Source organism: Leucopleurus acutus, assembly GCF_964270905.1.
Source record: "Leucopleurus acutus genome assembly, chromosome: 3".
Classification (NCBI taxonomy): domain Eukaryota; kingdom Metazoa; phylum Chordata; class Mammalia; order Artiodactyla; family Delphinidae; genus Leucopleurus; species Leucopleurus acutus.
The window spans coordinates 69506124-69525771 of record NC_139145.1 but is presented as its reverse complement, the minus strand read 5'-3'; the positions used below and the strand labels follow the sequence as shown (position 1 = coordinate 69525771).

Genomic DNA, 19648 nt, shown 5'->3' with positions numbered 1-19648 from the left:
TTTTTTAAAAGGCTCATCTGAACAATATTTTGCCCTCCTACCAATATGCTCAATGAGTATAAGAAACTCTACACCTGCTTTACAAATAAAACCAACTCGCATTTATTTCCAATGAGATAAAGCATTTCTTAAGAAGACATAGAATGAACTTAAATGGGAATCTGGATGAGGAAGCTTCACCAATTTGTAGCACCAGTGTGTTGTCCAGTTTACCTGGTGGTGCTTAATGCGTGTAAATATTAAGTTGATTTTTTTTTTTACTTTTTTTTTTATAATTTAGGGCAGAGGTCAGCAAGCTTTTTCTGTAAAGCACTAGATTAGTAAATATTTTAGGCTTTGTGGATCATGCTGTCTCTGTTACAACTACTTAATTCTACCTCTGTATTGCAAAAGCAGGGTAGACAATCCATATAAATGGGTGTGACTGTGTCCTAATAAAACTTTATTTACAAAAACAGGAAGTAGGGACTTCCCTGGTGGTGCAATGGGTAAGACTCTGCACTCCCAATGCAGGGGGCCTGAGTTCGATCCCCGGTCAGGGAACTGGATCCCACATGCATGCTGCAACTAAGAGTTCACATGCCACAGCTAAGAAGCCAGTGAGCTGCAACTAAGAAGCCCATGAGCTGCAGCTAAGGAGCCCACCTGCCACAACTAAGACCCAGTGCAACCAAAAAAAAAAACAGGAAGTAGGCTGGATTTAGCCCCTGCTAACCCTTGATAACATTTATGATAACACCTTATTGTGTATTATATATCTTTTAGGTAAAGTTTCCATTCCTAGTTTTTTTAAAAACTAGTTTTTTTAAAACTTCTGTTTATCTCTCTCTCTCTCCATTATGTATATACATGTGATTGTGTGTGTGCCAAAAATAACTATAGGCATGTACTGTATGTGGAGCAGTGTACAGTGAAGCGGAGGCAGAGCGGCTCCGTGAGCTCCTCTCTCTCCACTTTGCCATAGAGAACCACTGACTGGCCGCTGAGGGCGAGCCACACATACACCGTCATGCCCGGCAAACCCGTGAGGTCACTATCATATGACAAAGGCTTTGCTGCAGTTCATCTTCCTCCCTGTGTACTTTCCGTTTGCGTTCCTGGAATTCTGCTGCATCACAGAAGCTGGAAGTTCTGATGTTCCATTGAAATCACAATGGAACGTCTTGACTTGACTGGCTCTTCGTACTGCAGCCAGGAGTCAGTGCTGTGCCTCTGAGGTGGGAGAGCCAAGTTCAGGACATGCTCCACAAGAGACCTCCCAGTTCCATGTAATATCAAATGGTGAAAATCTCCCAGAGATCTCCATCTCAACACCAGCACCCAGCTTCACTCAATGACCAGCAAGCTACAGTGCTGGACACCCTGTGCCAAGCAACTAGCAAGACAGGAACATAACCCCACCCATTAGCAGAGAGGCTGCCTAAAATCATAATAAGTCCACAGACACCCCAAAACACACCACCAGACATGGACCTGCCCACCAGAGAGACAAGATCCAGCCTCATCCACCAGAACACAGGCACTAGTCCCCTCCACCAGGAAGCCTACACAACCCACTGAACCAACCGTAGCCACTGGGGACAGGCACCAAAAACAACGGGAATTACGAACCTGCAGCCTATAAAAAGGAGACCCCAAACACAGTACGATAAGCAAAATGAGAAGACAGAAAAACACACAGAAGAAGAAGGAGCAAGATAAAAACCCACCAGACCTAACAAATGAAGAGGAAATAGGCAGTCTACCTGAAAAAGAATTCAGAATAATGGTAGTAAAGATGATCCAAAATCTTGGAAATAGAATAGACAAAATGCAAGAAACATTTAACAAGGACCTAGAAGAACTACAGATGAAACAAGCAATGATGAACAACACAATAAATGAAATTAAAAATACTCTAAAAGGGATCAATAGCAGAATAACTGCGGCAGAAAAACGGATAAGTGACCTGGAAGATAAAATAGTGGAAATAACTACTGCAGAGCAGAATAAAGAAAAAAGAATGAAAAGAACTGAGGACAGTCTCAGAGACCTCTGGGACAACATTAAACGCACCAACATTTGAATTATAGGGGTTCCAGAAGTAGAAGAGAAAAAGAAAGGGACTGAGAAAATATTTGAAGAGATTATAGTTGAGAACTTCCCTAATATGGGAAAGGAAATAGTTAATCAAGTCATGGAAGCACAGAGACTCCCATACAGGATAAAACCAAGGAGAAACACGTCAAGACACATATGAATCAAACTGTCAAAAATTAAATACAAAGAAAACATATTAAAAGCAGCAAGGGAAAAACAACAAATAACACACAAGGGAATCCCCATAAGGTTAACAGTTGATCTTTCAGCAGAAACTCTGCAACCCAGCAGGGACTGGCAGGACATATTTAAAGTGATGAAGGAGAAGAAGCTGCAACCAAGATTACTCTACCCAGCAAGGATCTCATTTAGATTTGATGGAGAAATTAAAACCTTTACAGACAAGCAAAAACTGACAGAGTTCAGCACCACCAAACCAACTTAACAACAACTGCTAAAGGAACTTCTCTAGGCAAGACACAGAAGAGAAGGAAAGACCTACAATAACGAACCCAAAACAATTAAGAAAATGGAAATAGGAACATACATATCGATAATTACCTTAAATGTAAATGGACTAAATGCTCGCACCAAAAGACACAGGTTGGCTGAATGGATACAAAAACAAGACCCATATATATGCTATCTACAAGGTACCCACTTCAGACCTAGAGACACATGCAGACTGAAAGTAAGGGGATTGAAAAAGATATTCCATGCAAATGGAAACCAAAAGAAAGCTGGAGTAGCAATTCTCATATCAGACAAAATAGACTTTAAAATAAAGACTATTAGAAGAGACAAAGAAGGACACTACATAATGATCAAGAGATCGATCCAAGAAGAAGATATAACAATTGTAAATACTTATGCACCCAACATAGGAGCACCTCAATACATAAGGCAAATACTAACAGCCATAAAAGGGGAAATCGACAGTAACACATTCATAATAGGGGACTTAAACACCCCACTTTCACCAATGGACAGACCATCCAAAATGAAAATAAATAAGGAAACACAAGCTTTAAGTGATACATTAAACAAGATGGACTTAATTGATATTTATAGGACACTCCATTCAAAAACAACAGAATACACATTTTTCTCAAGTGCTCATGGAACATTCTCCAGGATAGATCATATCTTGGGTCACAAATTAAGCCTTGGTAAATTTAAGAAAATTGAAATTGTATCAAGTATCCTTTCCAACCACAATGCCATGAGACTAGATATCAATTACAGGAAAAGATCTGTAAAAAATACAAACACATGGAGGCTAAACAATACACTACTTAATAACGAAGTGATCACTGAAGAAATCAAAGAGGAAATTAAAAAATACCTAGCAAGAAATGACAATGGAGACACGATGACCCAAAACCCATGGGATGCAGCAAAAGCAGTTCTAAGAGGGAAGTTTATAGCAATACAATCCTACCTTAAGAAACAGGAAACATCTCGAATAAACAACCCAACCTTGCACCTAAAGCAATTAGAGAAAGAAGAACAAAAAAACCCCAAAGTTAGCAGAAGGAAAGAAATCATAAAAATCAGATCAGAAATAAATGAAAAAGAAATGAAGGAAATGATAGCAAAGATCAATAAAACTAAAAGCTGGTTCTTTGAGAAGATAAACAAAATTGATAAACCATTAGCCACACTCATCAAGAAAAAAAGGGAGAAGACTCAAATCAATAGAATTAGAAATGAAAAAGGAGAAGTAACAACTGACACTGCAGAAATACAAAAGATCATGAGAGATTACTACAAGCAAATCTATGCCAATAAAATGGACAACCTGGAGGAAATGGACAAATTCTTTGAAATGCACAATCTGCCAAGACTGAATCAGGAAGAAATAGAAAATATGAACAGACCAATCACAAGCACTGAAATTGAAACTGTGATTAAAAATCTTCTAACAAACAAAAGCCCAGGACCAGATGGCTTCACAGGCGAATTCAATCAAACATTTAGAGAAGAGCTAACATCTCTCCTTCTCAAACTCTTCCAAAATATAGCAGAGGGAGGAACACTCCCAAACTCATTCTACGAGGCCACCATCACCCTGATACCAAAACCAGACAAGGATGTCACAAAGAAAGAAAACTACAGGCCAATATCACTGATGAACATAGATGCAAAAATCCTCAACAAAATACTAGCAAACAGAATCCAACAGCACATTAAAAGAATCATACACCATGATCAAGTGGGGTTTATTCCAGGAATGCAAGGATTCTTCAATATACACAAATTAATCAACATGATACAGCATATTAACAAAATGAAGAAGAAAAACCATATGATCATCTCAATAGATGCAGGGAAAGCTTTTGACAAAATTCAACACCCATTTATGATAAAAACCCTGCAGAAAGTAGGCATAGAGGGAACTTTCGTCAACATAATAAAGGCCATATATGACAAACCCACAGCCAACATTGTCCTCAATGGTGAAAAACTGAAAGCATTTTCACTAAGTCAGGAACAAGACAAGGTTGCCCACTCTCACCACTGTTGTTCAACATAGTTTTGGAAGTTTTAGCCACAACAATCAGAGAAGAAAAGGAAATAAAAGGAATCCAAATCGGAAAAGAAGAAGTAAAGCTGTCACTGTTTGCAGATGACATGATACTATACATAGAGAATCCTAAAGATGCTACCAGAAAACTACTAGAGCTAATCAGTGAATTTGGTAAAGTAGCAGGATACAAAATTAATGCACAGAAATCTCTGGCATTCCTACACACTAATGATGAAAAATCTAAAAGTGAAATCAAGAAAACATTCCCATTTACCATTGCAACAAAAAGAATAAAATATCTAGGAATAAACCTACCTAAGGAGACAAAAGACCTGTATGCAGAAAATTATAAGACAGTGATGAGAGAAATTAAAAATGATACAAATAGATGGAGAGATATACCATATTCTTTGATTGGAAGAATCAACATTGTGAAAATGACTGTACTACCCAAAGCAATCTACAGATTCAGTGCAATCCCTATCAAACTACCACTGGCATTTTTCACAGAACTAGAACAAAAAAATTCACAATTTGTATGGAAACACAAAAGACCCCAAATAGCCAAAGCAATCTTGAGAACGAAAAACGGAGCTGGAGGATCAGGTTCCCTCACTTTAGACTATACTACAAAGCTACAGTAATCAAGACAGTATGGTACTGGCACAAAAACAGAAAGATAGATCAATGGAACAGGATAGAAAGCCCAGAGATAAACCCATGCACATATGGTCACCTTATCTTTGATAAAGGAGGAAGGGATGTACGGTGGAGCAAGGACAGCCTCTTCAATATGTGGTGCTGGGAAAGCTGGACAGGTACATGTAAAAGTATGAGATTAGATCACTCCCTGACACCATACACAAAAATAAGCTCAGAATGGATTAAAGACCTAAGTGTAAGGCCAGACACTATCAATCTCTTAGAGGAAAACATGGGCAGAACACTGTATGACATAAATCACAGCAGGATCCTTTTTGACCCACCTCCTAGAGAAATGGAAATAAAAACGAAAATAAACAAATGGGACCCAATGAAACTTCAAAGCTTTTTCACAGCAAAGGAAACCATAAACAAGACCAAAAGACAACCTCAGAATGGGAGAAAATATTTGCAAATGAAGCAACTGACAAATGATTAATCTCCAACATTTATAAGCAGCTCATGCAGCTCAATAACAAAAAAACGAACAACCCAATCCAATAATGGGCAGAAGACCTAAACAGACATTTCTCCAAGAAAGATATACAGACTGCCAACAAATACATGAAAGAATGCTCAACATTATTAATCATTAGAGAAATGCAAATCAAAACTATAGTGATATATCATCTCACACCAGTCAGAATGGCCATCATCAAAAAATCTAGAAACAGTAAATGCTGGAGAGGGTGTGGAGAAAAGGGAACACTCTTGCACTGCTGGTGGGAATGTGAATTGGTACAGCCACTATGGAGAACAGTATGGAGGTTCCTTAAAAAATTACACATAGAACTACCATACGACCCAGCAATCCCACTACTGGGCATATACCCTGAGGAAACCATAATTCAAAAAGAGTCATGTACCAAAATATTCATTGCAGCTCTATTTACAATAGCCTGGAGATGGAAACAACCTAAGTGTCCATCACTGGATGAATGGATAAAGAAGATGTGGCACATATATACAATGGAATATTACTCAGCCATAAAAAGAAACGAAATTGAGCTATTTGTAATGAGGTGGATGGACCTAGAGTCTGTCATACAGAGTGAAGTAAGTCAGAAAGAGAAAGACAAATACCGTATGCTAACACATATATATGGAATTTAAGAAAAAATAATATGTCATGAAGAACCTAGGGGTAAGACAGGAATAAAGACACAGACCTACTAGAGAATGGACTTGAGGATATGGGCAGGGGGAAGAGTAAGCTGTGACAAAGCGAGAGAGTGGCATGGACATATATACACTACCAAACGTAAGGTAGATAGCTAGTGGGAAGCAGCCGCATAGCACAGGGAGATCAGCTTGGTGCTTTGTGACCACCTAGAGCGGTGGGATAGGGAGGGTGGGAGGGAGGGAGATGCAAGAGGGATGAGATATGGGAACATACGTATATGTTTAACTGATTCACTTTGTTATAAAGCGGAAACTAACACACCATTGTAAAGCAATTATACTCCAATAAAAATGTAAAAAAAAATAAAAAATAACTATATCTGTATATTTTGATCTTGCTACAGAGCTTCATATAATTTTTATATCGTTATTATAGATAAAGGAATCATATATTTACATATATATATATGTATATATATATTTCCATGCTCATGATTTTAATCTGGTAAACAAAAATCTGAATAATGTCACTGAAACTAGATTATATCTCAATAAACTGAAAATAACTAATTTATATCCCTTATATCAATTGTCATTTGTATTTTACTGTTTTAGGAGTGCATGCATATCAACAACAGAAGAAATATGCATTTTCTTTTTTCCCACAACACTAAGTAAGGAATCTGTTGATCTTTCTTCATACTCCTCAAAACATGATATTCTGGGCTTTCTTTTAAATGAAAGGAAAATAGAATAAATATTTAAATACTTTAAATAAATACATATCTTGAGAGTTAAATACATGACTTTGGAATTTCTAGACAAAAGCCTTATCCTAGTTTTGATGATTTTATTTTCTATTCAGTTGAATGACTTTGGATGAATATTATTATTTAGTAAGCTTGTATAGCTATATATCCCACACAGGTTAAAGTCTATAGAATTTGGTGTGTCAACCACCTTCTTATTGGTTTTCCAGAGTGTGCCAATTCATTTTATAAATAATACTTGCTAAAACTCATCTCTAACCTGAAAAGCATCCAAGAATCATGCCATATAAAAGATTGTTCTTTGGACTTCCCTGGTGGTGCAGTGGTTAAGAATCTGCCTGCCAGTGCAGGGTTTGATCCCTGGTCCAGGTAGATCCCACACGCTGCAGAGCAAGTAAGCCCGTGCACCACAACTACTGAGCCTGTGCTCTAGAGCCAATGAGCCACAACTACTGAGCCCATGTGCTGCAACTACTGAAGCCAACGCTCCTAGAGCCCATGCTCAGCAACAAGAGGAGCCACCGCAATGAGAAATGAGAAGCCGCAACAAAGAGTAGCCCCCGCTTGCCACAGCTAGAGAAAGCCCGCGCGCAGCATTGAAGACCCAACACAGCCAAAAAAAATTAATTAAAAAAAATAAAAATAAAAGATTATTCTCTGTTAAAGCAGAATAAATCCTTCCATTTTCAACACTACTGTTTTACATATGAAAATGGCAGTGAAAAATCCAAGAGCTAGTTCCATGCCAGGTCGGCAATACTGGGCATGCCCGTGGGAGTTGGAACCAGGACAGAATTGCTCCTGGTAGTATTTAGTGGTAGAAAATAATCCTCTGTCTTGGAAGTAGCTACTTTGATTGAGTGAGGTTTTTTGTTTGTTTGTTTTGTTTGTTTGTTTTTTTCTATCAGTGGAATATTTACCTTAAACCCTTAAGGGTTTAAGGGCCTAATGAAATCCACAAGTCAGATTCTGATGTATCCACACCTCGGCTCTTATTTTATTTTTTTAATTTAATTTTTATTTTATTAAATTAGTACTTTTACAATTCTGAAAAATCAAATAGTACTCTCAAGAAAACAATACCCCCTCCTATCAATATTTGACCTCTAGAGGTAAACATATTTAATTATTTTAAGATATTTTGGGTTTTATTTACTTCCATATTTCTTAATAAAACATGTATGTTACTATTTCTTGATTTTTCAGTCTTAACTATCATCTACCTGGCTTCTTACTCACATATTCACACACATATGTTTCTTCTCCCTCTATGGCACCAATCTAATTATGATCATTTTAAAATACTTTGATAATAAGTTTTTTCATTATAAAAATTATATATATATTATTCATAGCTGACACATAATGTATTTAAAATATAATAACAATTTTTAACTTTTTATTACTGAAAATAATTGACTTTTTAAATTTTGCTTTCTAAATGCCTGTTACTAATTCATCTCTCCATTGTAGCCCAAATTTCTGAATATGATTTAACAACACTTCAAGTATTTTTAATCAATTTTATTTATTTTCTTCTTGAAGATATTCCCCCTGGTTGTCATCAAAAAAATCAGTCATTGTCCTACCAAATGTGAACAATATTCTGATTTCTACCTCTGTAGATTAGTTTGGCTCTGAGATCTCACCATTTAGTATTCAGGCTTGCATTGAACTTACTGTTTTCAGTAGATTCCTGCATCTGAAATGGTATCTGGTTGGGCTTCTCCAGAGAGTGTCTCCAGTGTTTGACCAGTGTGCAGAGGTCAGACTCCCAGATGTATTATCTGAATCAGGGTGTCTAGGGGTGCAGATGCTTCTTAAACAAATTTCCAACCAAGTGTTCTGCCTTCCTCATTTTTTTGTTGTTTCCTTGACACTCTTAGGAGCATGTGTTGCGTTCCCAACTGTGGGCTTAGATTTCAGAATTAACTACTCTGCTTAGTCTCATGCCTTTTATCTATTCACCTTTCAGTTTGTGAAATTACCTTTCTTTCACATTGTCTTTTTTCTTGAGAGTTAATAGATTAAAATCTCCTTTAAGACGGAGAAGGAATTAAGGTAAAGAATGTGTTCATTAGACCATTTTTAACTGTGTCAGGGACATTTGATTTCTCTATTATTATTGTCTATTTATTGTTATTGTTATTTTGTATTACTTTTGTAAGGTTGGAGGTACTTCAGAAGGAATCATGGATTTACCATGACTAAACTGATATTATATTCTTACTCTAATTTTTTAATTGAGGTATAACTGACATAAAGCATATAGTTTCAGGTGTAAAATGTAATGATTCAATATACTGTATATATTGCAAATTGATCACCAGTATAAGTCTAATTAACATTCAACACCATACATAGTTGCAAATTTTCTTTTTCTTGTGATGAGAACTTTAAGATTTACAGTTGACCCTTGAATAGCATGGGTTTGAGCTGTGCATGTCCACTTATATGCAGATTTTTTTTCAGTAGTAAATATCACAGTACTACATGATCTGCAGTTGGTTGAATCTGTGGATGTGAAACTGGTGATATTGAGAACCAACTAGAAATTACATTTGGATTTTCCACTTCATCTCCATGTCCCTAATCCCTGGTTGTTCAAGGGTCAACTCTACTCTCTTAGCAACTTTCAGATATGCAATTCAGTATTGTTAATTATAGTCACCACGCTGTACAGTACATCCCCAGGACTTATTTATTTTATAACTAGAAATTTGTACCTTTTGACCCCCTTTACCCATTTTTGCCCACTCCTCACCCTGCCCCTGGCAACCACCAATCTGTTCTCTGCTCAGCGTTTTGGGTTTTTGTTTTGGCTGTTGTTTGTTTTTTTTAGATGCCACATATATGTGAGATCATACAGAATTTGTCTTTCTTTGTCTGACTTATTTCACTTAGCATAATGCCCTTAAGGTCCATCCATGTTGTCACAAATGGTAAGATTTCATTCTTCTTTATGACTGAATAATATTCCATTGTGTATATACCACATTTTCTTCATTCATCTATTGATGGGCATTTAGGTTGCTTCCATGTCTTGGCTATCGTAAATAATGCTGCAATGAACATGGGGTACAGTATCTTTTTGAATTAGAGTTTTTGTTTTCTTCAGATAAATACCCAGGAGTGGAATTGTTGGATCATATGGTAGTTCTACTTTTAATTTTTTGAGGAGCCTCCATTCTGGTAAGGAAGAAAGCATATTTCAGGAAAAATAAGACTTCAGCATCTCAAATTTAGGAAGCGATTTTGCCAGATATAGGGAAATAAAGCTCTATTACTCTGGACCAGTGTTAGTTTCATTAGCTATTGGACTTAGTTCTGCCATGGACTTACATAATTTTTTTTTTAACTCCTTTGCATTATTGCACACATGCAACTTACTTCTGGATGGTTGCTATTTAAGTAATAGCAATGAAAGAAAAAATTGGGAACGGGAAATAATAAATTACTAGTAAAATCTTTTCTTCTAACAGAGAGAAGGAGAAAAGGATCATCGGGTACGTTTGGCAGTTGGAAATGGCATACGGAGTGACGTATGGAGAGAATTTTTAGACAGATTTGGAAATATTAAGATGTGTGAGCTTTATGGAGCTACTGAAGGAAACATTTGTTTCATGAATCACACTGGGAAAATTGGATCAGTTGGGAGAGCGAATTTCCTTCACAAAGTAAGTAAAATATTTTCTTTACAAAAGAAATATATTGAGATCTGCTAACCTTTCCTCTAGACTTTGTGCTTGTAAATTATGCTAAATATTATCACCTTTTTTTTAATTTGAGAACTTCTATAAATAACATAGTGGCCTCTAGATGAACTGTGGTGCCATAGACTGTGAAAACCTCAATTATCTCCCATCTTTTCCCCCTGTCATATGGGAATAATGATAGTTAGTTCTTTTGTTCGGTTTTCAAATTTAATGATATAATGTATAAACAAGCATAGGTCCCAATATATATTAATTTGACTCCATTTTCTGTTTTTAATCTACTATTTCTACTTTCCATTCGTTTTTATATCACTCAAAAATTATATGTAGGCTTCTAATATATGGTTTCCTTAAAAGCTATGTCAAGATATCACTAAAATTTTTAAAGTAGCCAAAAAATTACCTTCTTAGGAGTAAAAGACAGCTAATTTCTCAATAGCAACCATGGAAGACAAAATATAGTGGACAGATATCTTCAACTTGTTTTGAGGAAATAATTATCAAAATAGAATTTATATTCAACAATAATATTTTTAAATAATAAAAATGAAAATTTTAAAAAAGTATCAAAATTTATATAACCTCAAGGGGAGATAAACAAATCCAGAATCATAGTAGAATATTTTATTTTAGCTCTTTACTATTTGATAGAACATGCAAAAAGTTTTTTCAATGACATAGTGTATTAGAATAATACAATAACTAAACTATTTGAACTAATGAACATATATAGGACACTGCATTTAAAAACTGCAGAATATCCATTATTTTTAAGCGTTTATCACACATTCACAAAGATTACAGGACTACATAGGGAATTCCAGCAAATTTCATAGGCTTGAGTATATATGGATTATGTTCTCTGACCACAGTTTAATTAAGATAGAAATGTTTAAAATAACAGCTAGATCATCTCCTATATATTTGGAAATGAAACATCTCTAAATTTCTGAGTCAAAGAAAAAAATCATAATAGAAAAATAGAAATAGAAAATAATTTAAGCTGAATCATAGTGAAAATGTTACATTTCAAAGCTCAGATAAGAATAGGTGAAAATTAGTGAGCTAAATATCCATTTCTGTAAGTTAATTTTAAAAAACAACTAAAATAAACTCAAAGAGTATAAAAGGAAGGAAGTAATACAAAGCATAATTTAAAAAAGTAAAAAGAAACATTTAGTGAGGATTATCAAAAGTGATAAAAGTATAATTTTTAAAGAGTAAAGAAATAGATTCAAAGCTGGTATAAATTGCCCTAATGTTTGAAACTTAAAGAAGGTACAAACTATTTTTATAATGCGTTTTATGAGACTGTGAGGGTCTTGTTGACATTTCAGAAATACATGTGTGTTGCGAACAAAAATAATTGGGGGAAAGTAAGTGCTGATATTACCGAGTATTATTACATTCTTTACAGTTAATTTTCTCAATGGATTGCACTGGTTCCGTTAAAAATTTGGTATTCATAATTAAAGCTTTTTGGTGAAGCTGAGTCATTCCTAAGTAATCATGTAATAGGAATACAATGAAGATTTATATTTTGTATTACTGGCTTGACCTCATTATAATTTTCTAATATCTTAAAGTCCCTGTCAGACTGTTATAATGTCCATAATGCAGGAAGTTATGATTGTCTCCAATTTATTTGGGCAACTTCTGATTTTTTTTTCTGTTTTTTTTTTTTTCAGTTTGAAAATGAAAAAAAGTACGCAATGTCATATGAATTCTAGTCTTTTATCATTTCATTTGCATGTTGTTTCATCCCATAGCAGGTAATCAGAAAAAAATTGGACCAATAACTGTTTCATAACTATGTGAGGAGATTTAAGTGCGTCTCTCAAAAATTTAAACTTATTGGAGGCTTATACTTACCATCTGAGAGAGGAATCAGCCTCTAAATGGAGATAGGATGTTAAAACTGAAAGAAAAAGATGAAGCAGCAACAGAGTTCCTCTAACCCAAATGTCCTTCTTCTGTGCTACGCTTACTATTTAAATGCATGAAACTGAAGAGAGGTGTGTCCCATATACGCCCCCAAAGCAAAAAATATAAAAAATTTAGTGACAGTGCATTTGAGAGACAAATCCAAGTAAAAATTGGGGACTGCCGTCTCCTTTTCTATGCCCAGTAATAATAATTGGGAAGGAACAAACATGAAATCCATAGAGGAAATAAAACTTGAAAGAAAGGGAGAAAATGAATCTAAATAAAAAACAGCTAAAAATATATGGATGAATATCAAAATAATAAGTCCCCCCAAATGGCCAGAAAATGTTTAGAAAAACAATTTCCCATAGGTTCAAAAAATTGTAATAATATTCTCTTTAAACATAAGAGCTCAAAGGAAAATGCAAGGAAATCATAGATCAACAAATGGAGTTGGAAAGTAGGCATGCTCAACCCAAAGGAAAAAGAATAAAAGGGAAAAATGAAAATATTACAGAGTTGAACACCACACTGAAGGACTTAAAAATAAACAGGACTGAAAACATAGTTAGCAAGATGGATGGGATTAAGGAGTCACACAGATGTAAAGAATAAGCAAATAATAATATAAAATAAATTAAAAAGGTAAATTTTGAAAGCATAGACAATGATCTGACATGTGCTTCATTCATGTTCTGGTAGAAGAAAACAAATCAAAGTGAAAAAAACTATTTGAAACCTAATAGAAGAAAACTTCTGAAAATAAAGATTTGAATCTTTAGCAAAAGAGCACATTATGTTCCAGGGGGAAAAAATATGGTACAGAATGATCATCAGGAAATATATATATTCTGGTGAAATTACTGAACATAAATTGAAGAACCATAAGAAGATGCTAAGGCAGAAAAAGCAAAAGATGTACAAAGTATATGGTGAAGATGGGAAATGTCTCAGGCATCTTTCAAAACAAAAACATTACACTCAGTGCCCCCCCAAAAAGAGCGTAATGTTTTCACCTAAGAATTTTAGTTCTAACAAACTTGTCCTACAAGTCCAAAGGCAACAAAGTAGTGTTCTCAAACTTTTAAGAAATCAGAGAATATAATTCCCATGTACTTACAGGAATATACTACTTCTTTATATTCACTGAATGAAAAATTCTAGTGAACCTGAAGATAAAGCAGTTTAGAAATTGAAGGAACCACCTTCAGTTGAAAGGTTTGCTTGAATCTACTTAAATATAGAGGATTGAAAAGCTCTGAATTATGTTTATAGATCGAATGGAACTATAAATCCTGACACTATAAAAATACTTATAACTAAAAAAATGAGAATTGTGTGGGAGGAGAGAAGAAGGTGTAAGTACTGATTATCTCATCTTTTATGGTGGTAAATCCATAGATACAAAGTAAAGATAAAGCATGAGACTTAATAAAAAGGTTCCTTTTGCTCACATTTGTATAAACTTTTTTTATTGTCTTAAAGTAGGCATCTTTTAGAGACTAAGAAATTTAGCCAACTGTGAAGTTAGAAAACAGTTCACGTGGGACCACCTTCACATCTAACATCAGTTGCAGCTTGGGAGTCCCTAAGACCACCTTTAAGTTTGATAATTCACTGGAAGGAACACAAAACTCACCAAAAGCCATATAATAGTTACAGTTTATTACACCTAAAGGATATAGATTAACACCAGTCAAGGGAAGGCCAGGGTAGAATCCAGGAGGGTACCAAATGCAAGGCTTCCAGTTGTCCTCTCCTGTGAAGTCAGGAGGATATTACTCTCTTGGAATTGATGTGTGACAATACATGGAGTATTGCCAACTCAGGAAGCTCACCCAGCCTTGATGTCCAGAGTCTTTTGCGGGGGCTCAATCTTTTAAATCTAGTTGGCTGCCTCTGTGGTCAACCTCCACCTCCAGTCCCTCAGGAGGTCAAGCTGGGTGACCCAAAGCCCCAACCCTGCATAACATTATTGGCATGGCTCAGAGACTCACTCTCAATCGTAGAGTTACTATCTGGTTGCCCAAGGTCCTTAGGCAAATAAAAAGTCCTGTCCCTCATGACATTGTGAGAGATTATCTCCCAGAAGCTGAGAGCAAAGGACAGGCCTCTAATTAAATTTGTGGTTAAAGTTAAATTCTTTGACCCCATAGGGACTGGTATCTGTTATGCTAAACACACATTTTAGTTTAACTTTGGTTCCATTTTCTTTTGTTAAATTCAAGAAAATTTAAATTGATTGCATTTACTAGAATGGTGTGGTTTCATTTTTCATAAATTATTTTACTAATCAGTTTCATACCTTTCCCTCTGTTGATTTAAATGCATTTGTAATGATTGTTCATCAAATGACTTTCTTTATATATATTTATAATGTTTCCAGTATGCCTGACACAAGTGAGCACAGTGAACAAAACGCACATAAATTCCTGCCCACGTGCAGGTCATGCTCTATTGAGGAAGACAGAAAACAGACGAGATCAATAAATAAAATACAGTCTATAGCTCATACTCATTAGTGCAAAAGAGGAAAATTAAACAGGGAAAGGAGATTGTGTGTATGTGCATGTGTATTGGGAGGCGTTTTTTGAAATTTTAGATAGAATGGCCAGGGATCACTTTGTATTGAGAATATATTAACACCATGTTAAGAATGGTTTACTTTTGGTTAAAATTTGGGGAAATTTAACTTTTTCTTCTTATTTTTCTGTTTTACTTGATTTTTAAAAAATGATTATTTTTTAAATACAAGTCTGCAAACCATTCAGAAAACTATTCTGTTGCATAATAGTGCATCCTAGAAATGAGTATTCATAATGTCCCAAGTCTATATAATATTACATGTTACTATAGGTATATAAATGTATATTTATGATAGAGAGAGAGATGATAAGTTTATGAGTGTGTGTGTTTGTATATTTTAAGGGTCTTCTGTTTAAGGAAACAGAGAAACCACCCTTTACCTATGGTGTGGGATAAATGAGCCTGTACTGTATAGGTCAAAGCAATGTAGTATAACGCTGAGGCAAAAAAAATCCTGAATTCGAATCACTGTACCTAGGGCTCTAGTTCCAGATCTGCCACTACTTGACTTTTTGACTTTGACAAGTCACTTTCTTCTGGATTCAAAGTCTACTCATTTATTTATAGAGGAAATAATTTTTGTGTTCCCTTTCTAACTTCTAAATTTACAAGTCTGAATATGCAAAAGCATACAGGTATGTGTGGGAACTCCAAGGGCCAGTGTGCACAGTCACATAGATGTATGCTGTACAGTTCTGGGGACCCATTTGTCTAGACTGTTACAAATGAGAACCCCTGCAGCTGTTTTCTGGCCATGTATACCTCTTCCTATACCTATACCTGTACGTGTATGTATACTATACATTTAGGAGATATTGAAGTGTGGCATCTGTTTCTTTATTTGTGTTATTATAACATAACCGTTTTTGTAACCTCATGGGTCCTCTTGAAGGCAGGAAAAAAATAGAAATTCTTCTAGCTGAGACTTAATGCTCTGATCCAGGCTACTTCTAGAAGGTGCTGTGATATATTTAAATTTCATTTGTACTATAAAATTACTCAATTTCTGACCATGAAGTCCCCTATATCTGATAACAGGCGCACTGAACAGTGATTTGGTGTGGAATGAATCTTACCCATGCGTGTGGTTGCCAAATTAATGTAAAAGAAATAATGTTAAAGATGATATTACCAGTTGCTGGGCAAATTTTTCAAAATATAAAGCATGTTAAAACACGAGAGAGTAATACACAGGACTCTGTTCTAGTTTGGCTGAAATGATAAATGCAGTTCTGGAACCTCTGGAATCTTTCTTTTGACCAGTCATTAGGCAAGTAGCCAATATCCTATTAGCCCAATTACAGACAAAGACCAACAAGATGCAAGCTTGCATTTTACTAAGAATCTTTATGTCAAGAGTAACAATTTTTTTGTTTTGCTGTCTCTTTCATTGGCCCTCATCTTAAAATAGGCTAATATTAATTTCTACCTTATAGGGTTTTTGATGATTAAATTAAAAGCTCTTAGCACAGTGACTGAGACAAAGTAAGTACTCAATCAATATTAGTTGCTCTCAGACTTCCCTGGTGGCACAGTGGTTAAGAATCTGCCCGTGAATGCAGGGGATACGGGTTCAATCCCTGATCCGGGAAGATCCCACATGCTGCAGAGCAACTAAGCCCGTGTGCCACAACTACTGAGCCTGTGCTCTAGAGCCCACGAGCCACAACTACTGAAGCCTGAGCGCCTAGAGCCTGTGCTCCACGGCAAGAGAAGCCATCTCAATGAGAAGCCCACACACCGCAACAAAGAGTAGCCCCCATTGCCCCAATTAGAGAAAGCCTACACGCAGCAATGAAGACCCAATACAGCCAAAAGTAATAAATAAATAAGTAAATAAATAAATTTATACTATATATATATATAAGTTGCTCTCATTTGTATTTTAATTCAAACAATGAATTGTGATTGTAGTTACATGTTGACTTTCCTGAGATGTTTGTTTAGTCTTTGATAATAAATTATACTATTACATTTATCTCATTAATTTTATTCATATTTTCCCATTTGTTCTTTATTTGTTTCTCTCCTTCTCCTCATGCTCCTCCTTCTCTCTTTCTCTCTTTTGTTTGTCCTTCCTAATTATTTTTTCTCACTTCATTTTATCACCTCCATTTTAGTTTAGTACGTGCTGGTTCAGCTTAATAAGATTGCTTGTTTAATTGATTGGGAAAACCTCAATTTTCTTATGCATGAAATGATGGAGTTGGATTGAACCAATCTGCAGTTCTCTCCCGGTCAGATTTTGAGGATCTGTGAATCTGCGTGACATGGTAATATGAACGTTACAAGAGCAGAGGAGCTGGAAATATTGGGGGTCAAGGAGAGATGTCCAATTAGCTTGTTTCCTGATGTGATGAGGATGTTCCAACAAATTTCCATCTTACACCACAACTGTGTACAGAAGTACTAAGGGTTAGTTTAAGGACATTAAATTAAAAGGCCTGGGGAAAAGGTCTAAGTAAGTGACAAAAACAAGTACTTTTGAGGCATCTAGTCCCTTTACAAGGGATGGTAAGTTAAAATACACAACACAATCCTTGCATTCACATAGTTGACATTTTAGTTCTATTAAAACTTTCCATTTCAAGGGATGTTTGAAAGATTGCAAAAAAGAGAAGGCAAGAAAGTGTCCTCTTAACTATAGTTAGCAGAGTATGTGATTTCGTGCAGGGATCGCTTCCTGGTACTCAAATTAGGGGAGTTCCCTGGCTGTCCAGTGGTTAAGATTTTGATCCCTGGTCGGGGAGCTAAGATCCCACATGCCTCGGGGCCAGAAAACCAAAACATAAAACAGAAGCAATATTGTAACAGATTCAATAAAGACTTTAAAAAATGGTCCACATCAAAAAAAAGAAAAAACTTAAAAAGAAACGATTAGAATTAGTAAGGCTTTTCTAAGGTAAGGTGCAACATAAAAGAAGTGAAAGTAAATGCCAGTACATGAGCGCTGGTTACTAACACCTTCAGTTTTGATTTTTAAACATTTATTTAACTTTTTACCAGGAAAGCTCACTTGTTTTAATAAATCCACATTCTAATTCTGTATTTCAATTGACTGACATTTAAATCTACTACCAGGAGATGTCATTGCACAAATAAATAACTAAATCTTGTTTTTGTTTCATTCTGTTTTTTGCAGCTTTTTTTCGCTTTTGACTTGATAAAGTATGATTTTCAGAAAGATGAACCCATTAGAAATGAACACAGCTGGTGTAGTCGTGTGAAAAAAGGTAAGATTCTTGTATTTGAAGATGTCTCCTCAGGCAAAGTTCTTGAATTTCTCTTTAATTACTGAATTTAGAAGAGAAAGAGTGGTTATTTCTAATATGTGACTTATTTGGAATTTTAATGCAGGTAGAATGGTTTAATTATTAGAAGTTAGAGGCCCCACGTGGGTCACTCAGATGGTAATTACGAAAATTTAAAAGTGATTACTGTGGGCTTATAGTTCTCTTAATCTACCACTCTTACAGTGGCATATGTCTGATGTCCTGTACCACCAAGATATAATATAAAAATGCATGGCAATTTATGATTCTACGTATAGTGGAAAGTGAGACAGACTTTGATTCAAATCTGGGCTCTCACACTTAGAAACTGTCCAACTTTGTCAACCTGTCTGAGTCTCATTTTCTTCATATGCAGAGTAGAGGTAGCAGTGTTTCTTTCGGGAGGTGATTGTTGATACTTTAATGAGATGATGTATGCAGAGCCCTCTGGAGGGCCTGTCATGTGGCCAGTTACCTCCCTCCCTTTCTCTTCTTGCTCCCACTCCCCCTCCACCAGGCTAGTCTTTCTCATAGTTTTGGGTTAGAAATTTTAAGGAAAGCGAGTGCCCCAGTTAACGTGCGGCTGCGTATAATCAATCTAGAAAATTAAATGTAGAGATGTGCCCTTAGTATTGGTTTGAGATCCAGTCTGAAAGAATCAGGCCCAAGTTACTTTCTACTGCCTCAGAATATGTTTAAACTGCATTTCAGAGATGACTTCAAATATGGAGATAAAGGTCACAGACCCGGGTTTCTTTGTTTTGGTTTTGGGGTTTTGGTTGTTTTCCTGGTAGCTGAAAGATTGGACAAAAATATAAGCCTTGTCTTTTAAAAAGCAAATTTCCCAATCCTCTGAATTTCAAGAGCATTTATCAAATATCTTTCTCTAATTCAACTCTATAGACAGCATCTAAGAAAAAAGTCACTTCTAAGGAGATTGCAAAG

The 19648-nt window shown here is 35.6% G+C and overlaps 1 protein-coding gene across 1 annotated transcript in view; it reads left to right on the top strand.

Moving 5' to 3' along the window:
* SLC27A6 (solute carrier family 27 member 6) overlaps window positions 1–19648 on the top strand; it is a 63545-nt gene that overhangs the window by 34979 nt on the left and 8918 nt on the right. The window contains exons 5-6 of the mRNA XM_082836297.1: window positions 10686–10880; window positions 18574–18664. Coding sequence (XP_082692423.1) covers window positions 10686–10880; window positions 18574–18664 — 286 coding nt within the window. The remainder of the gene's footprint in view (window positions 1–10685; window positions 10881–18573; window positions 18665–19648) is intronic.